Source organism: Aedes albopictus, chromosome 2 (genome assembly GCF_035046485.1).
Source record: "Aedes albopictus strain Foshan chromosome 2, AalbF5, whole genome shotgun sequence".
NCBI classification, from domain to species: Eukaryota; Metazoa; Arthropoda; class Insecta; order Diptera; family Culicidae; genus Aedes; species Aedes albopictus.
In genome coordinates this window covers 374,490,691-374,506,557 of record NC_085137.1, presented here as the reverse complement: position 1 = coordinate 374,506,557, position 15,867 = coordinate 374,490,691, and the positions used below count along the sequence as shown (strand labels likewise).

Here is a 15,867-nt window from a genome sequence, read left to right as displayed (position 1 = left end):
GTAGACTGATCAAACACTTTACGTGGATTACGGTTTTTAATAAGTTTTTATTCTATGCAGGTAATGAAGAAAGTGAAACATCTTCAAAATCAAGCTTTTCCGAAGAAAGTTCCAAGTCAGAGGTATGTTAGTTCCATTAATACAAACGAAACTACTGTCTTTCAACTGTTTCTATACACAAACAAGTTCAGTACGCGAACATTGTATCAAAGCAGATCTTTATTTTCTGCTGAGTTCGAAGCTCATAAAACGTCCAAACAACAAGCTGTACCAGCTGAAAACTTTTCCTTGTTTATATTTATGTTCACTCATATTTTTCACAAAGCATAAAAGCTGTCCAATATTGTCACTTCGAGCTGCTGAGCATACGACAAACAAGATCAATACCGAAAAGCCATAGTTGCAAATATCTTCTCTTCATTTTTTTCCTTCTTTTGTTTCTTCTTTTTCTTTCATATTCTTGTCGCATCATGCCAATCCGGCCGCTGTGGATCGTCCCATCATCAATGCAGAGATTAATATCGGATTTAAAATTTCCCAACCTGTTGCCGCCCAACCCACCGATAAAGGTAAGCAACAAGTCGCTCTTCCCCCAGCTCAGGCCAGCTGTTCTTTTAGTGTAGAGGCGATGTGGCGAAAATTCCCACCCACTTTTGGGGTAGTGCACACAGTGGTTCAGAATGATGACAAACACTATTTCCGGCATTTTTGAAGAAAATCGAATATAACTCAGGCCAAACATATCATAAAGGTCCTATCTGCAGAAGAGAGGCTCTCTTTGATTTCCCTCTCTTTCGTTTATATCTCAGCTGTTTATTTGAATAATGATTGTCTCATTGCATAGAACGATGGTCAGGGGCCGTACACAAATTACGTCACGCATTTAGGGGGGAGGGGGGGTTTTGCAGAGCGTGACGACTGTTACAAAAAATATTGAGGTCCCATACAAAAAGTGTGACATAGGGGGGAGGGGGGGTTGAAAAAGGTCGATTTTTGCGTGACATAATTTGTGTATCACCCCAAAACAATCGTCTTTTGATTTGTACTGCAAAAGTAGTTGCAAAGTGTTCCATTACATTGCAATTATTGAAAGAGAGAAAGTGAACAAAGAGAGCCTCTCAAATGCGCTGTTCCAATAACGTTTTTCCCACGTTTTTTCTGTAACCTTAAGCTTAACGTCTTTTGAACCACTGTGTATCACATCGCCGTTTGAAGCCTGCCGAGAGCGATGATGATGCGTCGTAATTCGGACGTGTATAGCGTCCAACTCGATTATCTTCATCATCATCGTTTCCATCAGGTTTTATATGGATGAGGATTCACGCTCCATTGTTGAACGGTGCCGTCCGCCGTTAATGCCTTCCATAGTTGTTTGATTTTATCGGTTTCATATCTGGTTTAATTTTTCATTATCTCTCTTTTTTCATGTGCGCCACAATGTCCCACCTTAACGCCTACAACGCGCGCCTGTGTCGCCTGACAACCATTGATCTTCCTCCGTTGACACGTGTGCAGATTTTAATAGCATTCTGCAAAAATGATCCCGTGTTCGAAGCGCTGGCCACCGCCTGCCATCGGCTCAACTTTGAACCCACCTTTGTCAAGTCGGCCGAAACAGCCATCGAAGCGTTCCAGAATGTGGCCACCGGAGGGCATCATATCATCGTGGTGGACGCCCGGTATCCCCGCATCATCGAGGCGGACGTTCTCGGGAGGTAAGTGTGAGGGACGAAAGGTGGATTGATAAAGTGGAATCCAACCAACCAATATAATGGCTGGCATCACTGATTGGCATTACATGTTAGTGCTTTCTGGTTTATTGGATTGCGCCTACGGGTCGACTACACGCGATGCTTTATGATATCTATTCGAAATCACCACGCTGATCATTGAGGCGTGCTTACCGTGAATCAGAGTCAAGTGGGTCATTTTAGAGCTATACTTCAAATGTAGCTGAATTCGCATTTTTGTTTTCAATTGATTTGATACTCATAGATTTGAAAGGTATTGAAAGGTGAGGTACTTATTTGCAGGATATTATGAATTAATTATTTTTCAGGCTCCAACAAATGATTTATCAACAGGAGAGCGTTTTTTTTATTTGAGGCAGGGTTTTTGACCACAGTTTCTTCTGGAGGCCTGAAGCCCATAGGCACAACTTTCAATGGTAATGCGCCTTCGTATTTCTCGATTGATATAATTGTCAGTCAGCCGTAAGTAAGGATACAAGGTAGACGAATTCCTCCACTCCCTTAAAGGTATCTCCGTCCATCATAACGTTTCTCCCTGGACCCCGGCTGTTGAGCCCGACTCATCGTCCTTGCTGATGTTCAAGAGTAGGCAGGAGCAGCTCCCAGAGAAATTCGAATAAACTAGGTAGTTCACCCGAAACCTCTTACGCAGTTTTGCACATCGTCCATAGTTGCTTTAATCAGTCTAGCCAGCTTTCCAGAAAAGTCGTTTACTTCCATGACCTTTCAGTCGTTTACTTTCATGACCTCTGTGCGGTCGATACTGTCGTATGTTGCCTTGAAGTCAATGAATGGGTGGTACGTTTCGACCTGGTATTCACAGCGTTTCTGGAGGATTTGCTTTTCGGTTAAGATCTGGTCCATTGTTGTCCGGCCGTCGATGAAGCCAGCTTGATAACTTCCCACGAACTTTTTCGTTTTTGGAAACAGACGGAAAATTATCTGGGATAGCACTTTGTAGACAGCATTTAAAATGGTGATCGGTCTGAAGTTCCTATATTCCAAATGTAGGCCGTTTTTCTTGTGAATAGGGCAGATTATCCCTTGCTTCCAGTCCACCGGTAGCTGTTCAGTTTCTTAGATCCTGACAAGCAACTAGTACAGACAGGTGGCCAACTCTCCAGCTTCTATTTTGATGAGTTCAGCTGCGATACCATCCTTACCAGCTGCTTCATTGCTTTTAAACTGGTGAATGACTTCCTTAACTTCTTTCAGTGTGGGAGTTGGATCGTTTCCGTCCTCTGCTGCACTGGCGTAGTCGTTTTCTGCGTTGCAGTGGTCACCCGCTCATCACGCCATTCAGGTGTTCATCGAAGAACTGCCTCCACCTTTCAATAACCTCAAGTCGGTTCGTCAGGAAACCTTCATCTCTGAAGATTTCGACTCGCGGTACGAAGCCGTTGCGGGATGTGTTGAGCTTCTGATAGAATTTCCGTGTTTCTTGGGAAAGGCACAGCAGTTCCATTTCTTCGCACTACGCTACTTTTGGGAAGCGCTTCTTCTCGGGCAAGGGGTGGGTCTGTTCTGGTCTGCTGTTTCCGATTTTGTTTGTAACGTTTCACGTTCTGCCGGATTCCTTGCTGCAGCATTACCACCCGTGCTGAGTTCTTCTTCTCCAAAATTGATCTGCACTCCTCGTCAAACAACTTGTTCCGTCTACTCCTTTCCACGTAACCGATGGAGCTTCCCGGGTAGGAGTGAAGTACTGACGATCAAAACGTGATATTGGTTTGATTGATATAAGAGATAAAAGATCTGAAAATAATATCTGAAAAATGTTCCTGGAACATCTGAAAAATATCAAAATTTGATATTTCAAGATCAAACCAATAGCTTACTGCTATTGGTTAGATCTTACAAGATCTAAATATGATCTGATGATGATGTTCCAGGAGTAAATTTTGGATATTATTTTTAGATCTTTTATCTCTTATATCAATCAAACCAATATCACATTTTGATCTCAATATCAAAATATGCTATTATTGAGCTCTTTTCCTCTACCCGGGTTTCGGCTGCATCGTTGAAGTCTGCTTTTACTGTTCTCCAACAGTCCTCTAGTGGGATTAAATCGAGCTCGCCCTCGTCTGGCAACGCTGCCTCGAGATTCTCCGCGTATGCTGATGTAACATCCGGTTGCTTCAGTTGCTCTAAGTTATACCGTGGCGGTCGCCGGTACCGTACAGTTAGACCATGGCTTGGGCAGCGATTGTACTCGCATTCGAACTGGACGTAGGATGCGTATTTGTCACAATCAGTGCTTTCTGAGTGAAAGCTGTTATAGTACAGAATTTCGAGCTAAACTTGAATTCAAGTTAGTCACTACAACTTCGATAGTTCTCGTGGTGTAGTCGGCAACGCGCCCGTCTAGAAAGAAGGATTCGTGAGTTTGAGTCTCACCGAGGGGACGAGTAACTTTTTCGCGAATTCCTTTCCAAATTGTTGTCACTGAGTGAGAGTGAATTAAATAATACACGTTATTCACGCTGAACAGCACATTCTTCCGTCGATTGTCCATGAACCGATCACGTGCCTCTGCATATCGCATATGTTGCCGTAACCCTGGTAGATGGTAAACTAAACTTTCGTGCCATGGTTTCTGCCCAACACACCTCTTGCAGTGCAACGCGATGCTTCAGCTAGTTGCGTGTGCTCCTTCCGAGTTTCTAATCACAAGTACTTTTTGTTCACTGGGGCCGCTGCCGTTGATTTTGGTTCAAAATATTCTCTTGCTGTTTTTCCGTTGGATTTTTTTTCTACTGCTGGCTCGCAAAGTCGGGTATCAACCTAATATTTTCCGAAGGAACACAATGCACTGTGCACACTGTGCACAACTTGGAGTCCATCCCTGAAACTCGGACAACGATCAGCATCATTTAACATGGGGATCGTACCCTTTTGTAAGCCGCACTTCCTGGAGAACAGACGCTCAGGTTTGCAGAAGCGAACACCCTCTTTGCTGTCAGCCTACGACTAACATTCTTCTTGGCGTCACGTCCTAACTAGGACAAAGCCTGCTTCAGTACTTGTACAGTTATTTATCAAAAGAAAGAGGTGTACTTACGCCGATCAAAACGTGATATTGATTTGATTGATATAGGAGATACAAGTACTAAAATAAATATCTAAAAACTGTTTCTGGAACTGGAACATCTGAACAATACCAAAAATTGATATTTCAAGATCAAATGAATAGCTTGCTGCTTTTGGTTGGTTCTTACAAAAGTTAAATATGTTTTCTCATATCATTCAAACCAATATCTCTTTTGATACCCATATCAAAATATGCTATTATTGAGATCCTACGATCTACCCGAGTATATACCTAAGGTAGTCAAGAAAAATTTCTTTACAACCCGTCACACTCAGCATGGTCATGCTGAATACCCATACCCACATCTTCACAGCTGTGGCAACATGGACCAATAACCTATGACCAATACCTATGTCGAGAGAAATTTAGTAGCTAAAAACAGATGAGTTTTTCGGCAAACAGCTGAAGCTCATTGGTGGTTTGAAGGAGAAGATGGTGATTTTGGAGAAACAGTCAGGAATGGTGGGGCTTCAAAAATGAAGCTGTGGACTCTAACAGCAAACTGATGATTAAAAAATACTGTATAATCCGAAGAAAATAGGGCAAGGTATCTCTTTGAGAAGTAACTGGTGATTTCTGGTGAACCCAAAAGATATAACAGGGATATTTGAAGATGTTGAAGATTCTGGTAACACATAGTGATGCCAGGAATTAGAGACTGCTAGAATTTTCTAGAATTTTTAGTGATTCTTTTACGAATCCGCCACATATTTAGTGCTTATTTCATTCAAAGGATCCTCTAGGAAGGAGAATTCTTAAGAAAATTCCTGCCACAATTTCTCCTGAGATTATTCCAAAAAATGCATAAGGTTGCTTCAGAAGTAACACGTCCATGAATTCTCATCAAGAAGGTTCCTCTCCTCCCTAGCTTTTTGTATAGAAAACCCTCCAGAAATTGCTTCAGTAATTCATCCTGAGATACCTACCTGAACTCCTGCAGACATCTTATAAAAAAACCTCCAGTAATTTCTCCCTGAATTATTTCAAAAAAATTAATCGAAATTTTTCTAAGAATTCTTCCAAAGTTGCCTCTACGAATTGCCCCAGAAATTGTTCCGTGAATATCTTCGCAGGTTTTTTTGTTTCGACTGTGTAGTCTTAAATGGAATCGTTGATTCTACCTAATCTTCGCCAACGGTTCGGTCCTTGTATCGGACCTTCTTTAGGACTCGATTCTGATCAACTTTGGTAAAAAAAAAGAAAATCTTTTTTCAGTGTGTCAGTTTCGAGAGGGTTACAGCTGGTTGGATGGTGCAACCACCCACATGTACCATCCAACCAGCTGCAACCTTCTCGAAACACACCGAAACTTATTTTTTGCCCTAAGATGATTAGAATCGAGCCCTGAAGAAGATCCGATACAAGGACCGAAAGTTTGGCGAAGATTAGGTAGAATCAATGATTTCATTCAAGACTACACTGTCAAAAACAAAATTTTGTTTTTAGCAACAATCGATCCCAACAGTCTATCTCCACATGTTCTTCTTGGATTTGTTGCAGAAATTCCTAAAACAAAACACCAATAATTCGATTTTCGACAAACTATTCAAATTTTTTTTCCCTAAATTCTTCCCGAGATTCGTTCTTGAATTCTGCACAGATTCCTCCAGCGATTCTATGACAGTTCTCCGAATTCCATACCCCGAAAACCATCACCCCGAATTTCAGTACACCAAATACTACTACCCCGAGTATCTAATTTCCCCGAATGTCCTCCTCTCCTCTTGTTGGCGTAACGTCCTCACTGGGACAAAGCCTGCTTCTCAGCTTAGTGTTCAATGAGCACTTCCACAGTTTTTAACTGAGAGCTTCCTCTGCCAATGACCATTTTGCATGTGTATATCGTGTGGCAGGCACGAAGATACTCTATGCCCAAGGAAGTCAAGGAAATTTCCTTTACGAAAAGATCCTGGACCGACCGGGAATCGAACCCGTCACCCTCAGCATGGTCATGCTGAATACCCGTGCGTTTACCGCCTCGGCTATATGGGCCCTTTTCCCCGAATGTATGTTACCCCGAAAAATATTTTCCAATAGTCATTGTCAAAAGAATGTCTGTTGGGTCTCCAGTTAGCCTAGAGCATAAGGCTTTGACCTGCCAAACCGGAGACGACGGATTCGATTCGTGTTCCGGTCCCGGTCATTTTTACGAATTATTTTTCCACATGAACACGTCTGAGCCCTAGACAATTGCAACAGCGAAAGAATTATAGGTAAGCTTGACATAATATGAACAACATTCCATTTTGATTTATATAGATGTTTCCTACTTTAACCTTAACTTTAACTTTAAATCCAACATTAAATTTAATGTTCTTTCATCTTATATTGTTACAGTGATTAGTGCTCAGTATTTCCAGGCCCAAAAGAATAGCACTTGAACAAAACAAGGAAAGCACATATCTCATATTAAGTTTCGTACTATTTGCATGCAGCGTCAGTGCAGTTCCAGTCCAGTTACACATATTGCTTCTTCTTCTTCTTCTTCTTGGCGTAACGTCCTCACTGGGACAAAGCCTGCTTCTCAGCTTAGTGTTCTATGAGCACTTCCACAGTTATTAACTGAGAGCTTCCTCTGCCAATGACCATTTTGAATGTGTATATCGTGTGGCAGGCACGAAGATACTCTATGCCCAAGGAAGTCAAGGAAATTTCCTTTACGAAAAGATCCTGGACCGACCGGGAATCGAACCCGTCACCCTCAGCATGGTCATGCTGAATACCCGTGCGTTTACCGCCTCGGCTATATGGGCCCCATATTGCTGTGTGCGTTCAAGATGCAAATGATGCCCAAATGCGCTTCAAACGCGGTAACACAGTGTTTGAAAGGAAACTTACTGTGTCATTCGGAAAAAATCGTTTTCGGTGTAATGACTTTCGGGGTATTGGGTTTCAGTGAAGTGGTTCTCGTAGAACTATTATAGGATCCCTCCAGAAATTTTTCTAGAAATCCCACAACGACGACCATCTGTATTTCTTCAAACAATTTCCACAAAAAGTTCCTTCTGAGATGTTTTTAGGAATTCTTCCAAAAATCCTTCTAGAAATTAACCTAGAAATTTATCCAATAAATTCACAACAATTTCTTTATGTTATTAATTTAATTTAATTTAGGAAGTTTTTCCTGCAATTACTCCAAATATTCTTCCGAGAAGTCTTTCAGATATCCTTCAAGAGATTCCATTGTGATGTCTGCGAAGACTTCTTCCAAGTATTTTTCAATTACCTCTCGTAGAGATTCCGCCTCCAAGTCTTCGGGGTGTTCCACCAGAAATTGCTCCAGAGATGCTTACGAAAAATTCATCCTGAGCTTGCTTTGTGAGTTGCATCAGAGGGATTAATTTCATAAACTTTTTCACATATTCTTAGAGATTTTTCTTAGAGATTTTTCCAGAGACTTCTTCCTCCGTAAAGAAATCACCCCGTAAATTCCCCGAAAAATTCTTACAGGAATTACTCCAGATTCCTTTTGTTCTTTCAGAGAAACCCAACAAACATTATTGCTATTTAATGGATGAATAAGCCACTCTTAGGCTTGATTTTAGATGTTTTTTCTGAATAAGTTGTTATCCAGCTATCATTGTTCCTTGGTAATTAATCCAAAAGTTCCTCCAGAGAATCTTTCAAGATTCTCAAAGATCATTTTTTTCAAGATTTCAAGGATTCCTCCAGAGATTGCTTTAGGCATTTTTCCGCAAGTTTTTCGCAAGCTTCCTCTGGGAGTTCCCCTGAAAGTATCTCCTGTAATTGCTTCGGTCCAAGAACTTTTCATGAGTTAACTCTGAAAAATCCTTAAGGGAGTTCAGCAGGAATTCCACTAGGGTTGAGTCAAAAAAAAAAAACAAAATGTCAGTGTTTTTTTTTTGTAGGACTCCCTTCAGAAATATCTTCAGGATTTTTTCAGGAACTTTTTTATAGATTCCACCAGTACTCAGTCTAAGTTTCGTGAATTTTTCTAGGGATGTTCCTTGAATTCGACCAGATATTTCTTTGGGATTTCTTACTGAGATTCTTCCAGAAATTGCTAAAACGATTCTTTTAGCAATTATTTCTAAACCTGGGGGAATTAATTCTAAACCTGGGGAAACCTGGGAGAATATTTAAAGGATTCCTGAAGGAATTCTTCAAATTTCTTGTTGTAATTTATAAAAAAAAGGTATTTCTGAAACAATCTCTGATAAAATGCTAGCAAAGACTCACTGGGAGTATTCTTGAAGGTATCTCTGCATGATTTCTTAGAAGGTACGTTTGAGCATTTACTAAAGGCAATCTGAGAAGAGTTTGTGTAGAAAAAAAAAATTGAAAAACTCCTAGAAAAATCACCCAGCCATCTCTAGATCTGGAGTAGTTCCTGAAAGATTCCCTGAAGGAACTATTGGATGAATCTTCTAAAGAATTCGTGGATGGCTCCCTGAAAATAAATATGAAAACTCCTGGGGAATCTCTAGAATAATGCCTAGAAGAACTTCTCAAAGAAAATCATTGAAGAATTGCTTATGTAGTGTCTGGAAGAATTCATGGATAAATATCTAAGAGAGCTGCAGCATCGTACTCTGGTTTAAGCTATGTGAAACATTTATCACTGCGAACCTTAGCTACGTAGTTCTAGCGGGCGTTTGTCATGCGCATTCGTCTGTTTGCCGTTTCTGGCGTAGAATTCACGACAACCATTTTTTTTTACAAATATTGTTGAGTAAAACAAAAGAAGGTTTTCGGTCAATTCATAGTACAAAATGTTTCAATAACCTGGAAACTCAATTAAAATTATTTTCTTTTTTATTTTGTTTTAGGTCAATCCGCAACTCGAAAGGTAGTCAACATACAACAATGGTAGCAGTAGTTAAGAAAAAGTAAGTGATGATGTAGCCTTTATGTCTATACTATTTATTTCTGTGAGCAAAATCTTTAGAATTTCAGCATGTTTAAAATAAGATTTTGGGGTAAAACGTAAACCGATTAAACGTCGCGCTCACCAAGGCAATCTTTGATTATTTGATTCGCAGTCATGAAACATTTCAAATAAGCAGAAATCATGGCTTACGCAGCAGAAAATCATGGCTTTCAGCAATTCTCACATGTCTGTTTAGTGAGTACCCCTAATATTCATTAGGGGATTCAATAAACAGCGTAAATTGCTGCGAAATCCGTGATTTGCTGCTATATTGCAAATGAAATAAACAATGAATCGCGACGAAATAATAAGAGATTGCCTTGGTGATCGCGACGTTTTATCAGTTTAATCAATTTACGCTGTTAAGTGATTAAACGTCGCGATCACCAAGGCAATCTTTGATTATTTCATTCGCAGTTCCATGAAACATTTTAAATAAACAGAAAATCATAGCATACGCAGCAATTCAATATGTTTAGTGAGTCCCCTTAATAGGGGGATTCACTTAACAGCGTAAACTGATTAAACTGATAAAACATCGCGATCACCAAGGCAATTTCTGATTATTTTATTCGCAAAATCATGAAACATTTCAAATAAACAGAAAATCATGGCTTACGCAGTAGGAGGGCCCATATAGCCGAGGCGGTAAACGCACGGGTATTCAGCATGACCATGCTGAGGGTGACGGGTTCGATTCCCGGTCGGTCCAGGATCTTTTCGTAAAGGAAATTTCCTTGACTTCCTTGGGCATAGAGTATCTTCGTGCCTGCCACACGATATACACATGCAAAATGGTCATTGGCAGAGGAAGCTCTCAGTTAATAACTGTGGAAGTGCTCATAGAACACTAAGCTGAGAAGCAGGCTTTGTCCCAGTGAGAACGTTACGCCAAGAAGAGGAGAGGAGGAGGCTTACGCAGTAATTTAATCTGTTTAGTGAGTACCCCTAATATTTAATCAGCGGTTTACGCTGTTTAGTGAATCCCCCTTTTATATGCAATATCAATAATGAGTGCTTGAAAGAATTGAGTACCCAGTTCAACACTTAAGCTAGAATTATTTTTACATTGTTCCTGAATAGCTTGGGTTAGAGGGAACATGATTCGATTTTATGCAACCTTTTTGGCTTGAAAAAAAAAACACTTTTGTAGATTTTTTTTTTGCATACTGGTTTGCTGTACACACCAGATGCATGGTTTGTGGAGCTGTCCAAGTGTATGAAAAATGAAATAGTAGAAACTATGGGGTCATTTTTCATTCTAGTTTCATATTCTGCAGCAGCACTCCTAAAACAAGGAAAAATGTGCTCTTCCACATAACAATTTCTGCAGACGCAGCCGTACCATGCATTACCCAAAAACAGTAGTCAGCGTTATTTTTTTTTTTTTTTTGCAATAACCTAAGGCTATACAAGCAGGCCAACTTTCATTTCGGCCTCTGTTCTGAAACAATACCAACCCGAAATAGCATTCCTCCTTCAATTGAACCTTCCATTTGGCTGATGAAGAATGTCTCATATGTGTGCCTTCCCGTTCTCTTGCCTTTGCGTTTCAGTTTATTCGAGAAGGACGATACGGCTGTGATTTCCCTGCTGGATGTTGGCTTTAACCGGGTAAGTAAGTGTAGATCCGAGTGCAGTACAACAAATAAAAAAATACACTTCCTGTTGAACATTTTCAATCCCCGAGGAATCCCTTCCCTCTTCCGTATCTTCCTTCATTTAACCCGATGCAAAATAGATGGGCATGAATAAACGATAAATCAATTTAACTAAAACCCAATCAACCACATCGATCCTCATCCCTTCAGTAGCCGTCCGCCCATCCATCCATCCATTCCCAGACGAATAGTTTCATTCAACCACCATTTTCCCCGGCAGAATGGACAGCAGGACAAGTTGGAAGCTAATAAAATTACTTTTCTCGTTTTTCTTTTCCTGCCCACCGAACGCTTTTCCCCCCGGAAACCATCACGACGACGACGACGACGACGGGTTACTTCCACAACTACACCAGTGCATTATCGAGTCGCCGCATGTGTCCATCTGCTCGTCGGAACTACGACAGATACAGCACTCGCTGGTCCGGCCACAGAATGTGATATCAACTCAACAGGTAAGAATAGTCGTCCGTCTGTCCTTGATGGTTGTTTTATTCCTTTGCACTTGCCGAGGGCCGGTTCCCTTATCTGGATGGGGGGAATGAGGGCTGTATCGAAAGCCGATCAGGGGTCTTTATTGGGGAGCCGTTTCTATCTCTATGTTACAATCGTCAAACAGCCCCTTTTCATTCTACTCGACGTTTTTCGTGCACAAATCTGGGAATCCATCAAACAAACGGATTCGAAAATGCAACTCGTTAAAGCAAGATCCCGAAGTAGGCATGTGAGCTCTCAAATAGTCACCACATACATCCCTTCCAAAAACAGACATGAAAGGATATGTCGCACTGTATATTCATCTGACTTCACTTGAAATGGCCGGAATCCGGATCCGGAGGAACTGTGCCAGGATTCGGAAGTGACCATATGGCCTCGGTGAGGTCTCAAACAGTCACTATTCACATGCCAGTGGAAAATAGATATGAATTGATAAGTCGCACTGTATATTTAGTTGACTTCACTTGAAATGGCCGGGATCTGGATCCGGAAGAACTGGACCAGGATCAGGAAGTGGCCATATGACCGCTGTGAGGTCTAAATAGTAACCACTAACATCCTTACCAGAAATAGACATGAATTGGTGTGTCACACTATATATTAAGTTGACTTGATTGAAAATAGTCTGGTGCGGAACCCGGAAAACCAGCTTCTGAACCTGAAAGTGGCCATAGATGCCACTTTCCATCACCTGCCGATCACGAGACCATCACCAATCGATTTAGCATGTTTTTTTTCCTTTGGGATACATACATTTTATTGCTTCAAACCAGCGGCAAAAATAAGTTCCGTTGTTTTGATTCGATTTTGCCCACTGTGCGATGTTTGCTGACTTACAGTGAATACCAACCGTCACGGACGGGTCTTCGAGTTTCTGTTCTGGAAAATGCGAGGCAAAATGCTTTATTTGAAATGTAAATATGCCGGAATCACTGCATGCTTTTTAGTTGGAATTGCCATAAATAATTTTGAAAATTTATTTACCGCTGTTTTTTTATAAAGTGGATGCTGAAAATTTTTTTCAGACAAAATAAGAAGAAGCCCAGATTGTCAGATATAGATATTTGTAGGTTAATTTTTAAACTGATTTCGTAGAGGAACTCGTGACGAAATTCTGAGAAATTTTCATGAACACATTCTAATGGACTTTCTAATAATATTTTTGGCAAGATAATAGGACTTTCCTCTGCCAGTTTATCACAACCAATGTTTGTATTTTGGGTTTTCTATTATTTGTATTATTCGTATTATTTTTAAGTATAACTAGACGACGTCCTTTAAGAGTGTTTTACTCGATCCCTAATAATGTAAGCATATTTCTAAAGGCATCTTTTGATAATACCCATTGAAATGTAGGTAAAAATTCTCGTAGATTTTTTGGAATTTATTCCTGAAAGAATTGCTGAATATACACACTAAGATTCAGATGTTCCAGCTCAGTAATTTTTTCACTGAATTCAGTATTTTTTCCATCTTTTTGCTGAGTTTTCAACAGCAGATTTATTTCGGTACACTCGGTAATCGTATTTACCGTTCACCAGTAACGATATTTACCGTGCTTCAGTAACTTTTGACAGTTTGTGAGCTGAGCTCGGTAACTCATTTACAGAATATCTGCAAAATAAATAACCGAGCGTACCGAGTTAAATCTGCTGTTGAGAACTCAGTAAAAAGATGGGGAAAATACCGAGCTGATCTTAGTGTGTACATCCTTAAATTATATTAGGGTAGGTAATCATGAGTTGAACCAAAGTGCGGCTTTCTGAAGCGGCGAAAATTTTGACCGATTGTTTCTCCCTCATGGAAATGATTTATTACTGTAAAATATCATGTACATGAAAGCTACGGGTATGACCTTTTTGTTTAATGTTAAAACATTTGCTTAACGTTAGTTCCACAGGACAGCGCCGAAAAATAAAACGACAGTAGAAGAATGAGGGTTTCACCAGAACCCGGGTAAATTCCAGAAGCTGCTTTCCTGCTTTCCACGTCGATTGCATCATCCTGTTGTAGTTCAACGACTCGTTTTCCGGAGATATGCTGCTCTCCATCGAACACTGTTTGTAACTTAGTCGAACGCTTAACATTATTTATAAGAATTATTTAAGGTGAAGATATGATGAAGTCACAGTTAAAATTTTCAAGAGCACAAACCTGAAGAACTGAATGTCGTATTGCGCTGAAAACTTGATCGATTGGTCACCACTAGCGGGTAACCAATCGATCAACTTTTCAGCGCAATCCGACGTTTTCTGAAGTTGTGCTCTTGAAAATTTGAGCTTTGGCTTCGTCACATTCTTCACCTTAATACGCGAAAAAATTCGTGACAGGCACAAATTTACGACCAGTCACTAGCACAGCACATTACACTGTTCAAATTTGTGAGCCTCATTTATTAGTGAATGAACACGTAAAATTTATATAGTCCATACAAATTGTTCAAATTTTGAATATGTACATCCTCTAAGAGTAGAAGATGGCCTTTTTAAGGAAAGGTACATTGCATATTCTTGATGTTTCTTCTAAAAATCTATCTCTACGGTTTTCCAATTTTTCAAAATTTAAATAACAATCAGAGAACAATGCACAGTGGCCCACGAACTAGATTTACGAGAAAAGATGCATTCAACGTCTTCAAATGAGTTTTTAGGCAAATATGGTCTTCTACAAAGCTGTCCCTTATAATAAGGCCCTCTTCAAAATGTGCATGAAAAATAGGGTTGCATATTTTCAAAGAAATTGGTAACCAAACTTTTTTATTTGCAAGAATAACTGTATACATTCTTCCTGAAAGTTGTAGATCTATCAATTTTGAGCAAGTTTGCTGAAGACACTTTTTATGTAGCTTTAAAATTGACCGATTTAGAGGTATTTTTCTGAATAAGCTTAGGGCGGTTCAAGAAAAACCGGTTTTCTGGCGTTAACCTTTTCAGTTTCGATTTTTCATCAAAGTGGCCCAAGAAACACTTGTAGAGCATTTGAAGACGCGTCGTTTCGTGTGCTGAGATGGTCGTTATCTCTTTTGGTTCAATAGTTACAGGCGTTTTTCTAAAAAAAATCATAGTTTTCTAAAAAGGGTTTATGATGGGTTGGGGCAAACATAAAAAATATCTTTTGCCCGCATTCAAAAGAAGATATGTTGTTATAAAACACATCAAAAAATTAGAGGGGTGTTATTTTTGTAACTCAAGTGAAAAATATTTTAAAAGTGCATATTTTTTCTAGAAAATCATCAATATCTTTTGAACGTAATGACGTAGCAACATTCTCAGCGCACGAAAATGCGCGTTTTTGGAAGCTCTAAAAGTGGTTCTTAGGCGACTTTGACGAGAAAATTGAAACAAACAAGATAAAGCAATAAAATGGTTTGTTCTAGCGTCACCCTATGAAAACTATAGGAAAATGCTCCAAATTTGGTCAAAACAGTTTAAACGTTTTATCTTTTTTGTTTCAAATTTCTCATTAAAGTTGTCTAAGAATTATTTTTAGAGCTTTGAAAAATTCACATTTTCGTGCGCTGAGAATGTTGCTACGTCATTCCATTTAAAAGATATTGATGATTTTCTAGAAAAATAGGCACTTTTCAAGTTACAAAAATAACACCCCTCTAATTTTTTAATATGTTTTATAACAACATTTCTTCTTTTGAAAGCGGGCAAAAGAGATTTTTTATGTTTGCCCCAACCCGTCATAACACCTTTTCAAAAAACTATGATTTTTTAAGAAAGATGCCTGTAACTTTTGAACCAAAAGAGATAACGACCATCTCAGCGCACGAAACGACGCGTCTTCAAATGCTCTACAAGTGTTTCTTGGGCCACTTTGATGAAAAATAGAAACTGAAAATGTTAACGCCAGGAAAACGGTTTTTTTGAATCACCCTAAGCTTATTCAGAAAAATACCTCTAAATCGGTCAATTTTAAAGCTTCATAAAAAGTGTCTTGAGCAAACTTACTCAAAGTTGATAGATC

General features: G+C 39.7%; 1 protein-coding gene across 13 annotated transcripts in view; it reads left to right on the top strand.

Annotated features, from left to right (window-relative positions):
* Nucleotides 1–15,867, top strand: part of LOC109422492 (high affinity cAMP-specific and IBMX-insensitive 3',5'-cyclic phosphodiesterase 8) — an 871,092-nt gene that overhangs the window by 812,358 nt on the left and 42,867 nt on the right. For 12 of the 13 annotated variants that reach the window (XM_062852970.1, XM_062852969.1, XM_062852968.1 and 9 more), the window contains 5 exons: nt 513–569; nt 1,516–1,715; nt 9,636–9,695; nt 11,293–11,350; nt 11,754–11,852. In XM_062852970.1, coding sequence (XP_062708954.1) covers nt 513–569; nt 1,516–1,715; nt 9,636–9,695; nt 11,293–11,350; nt 11,754–11,852 — 474 coding nt within the window. Of the gene's footprint in view, nt 1–60; nt 123–512; nt 570–1,515; nt 1,716–9,635; nt 9,696–11,292; nt 11,351–11,753; nt 11,853–15,867 lie in introns of all 13 variants that reach the window. The other variant, XM_062852977.1, reaches the window with a different exon arrangement.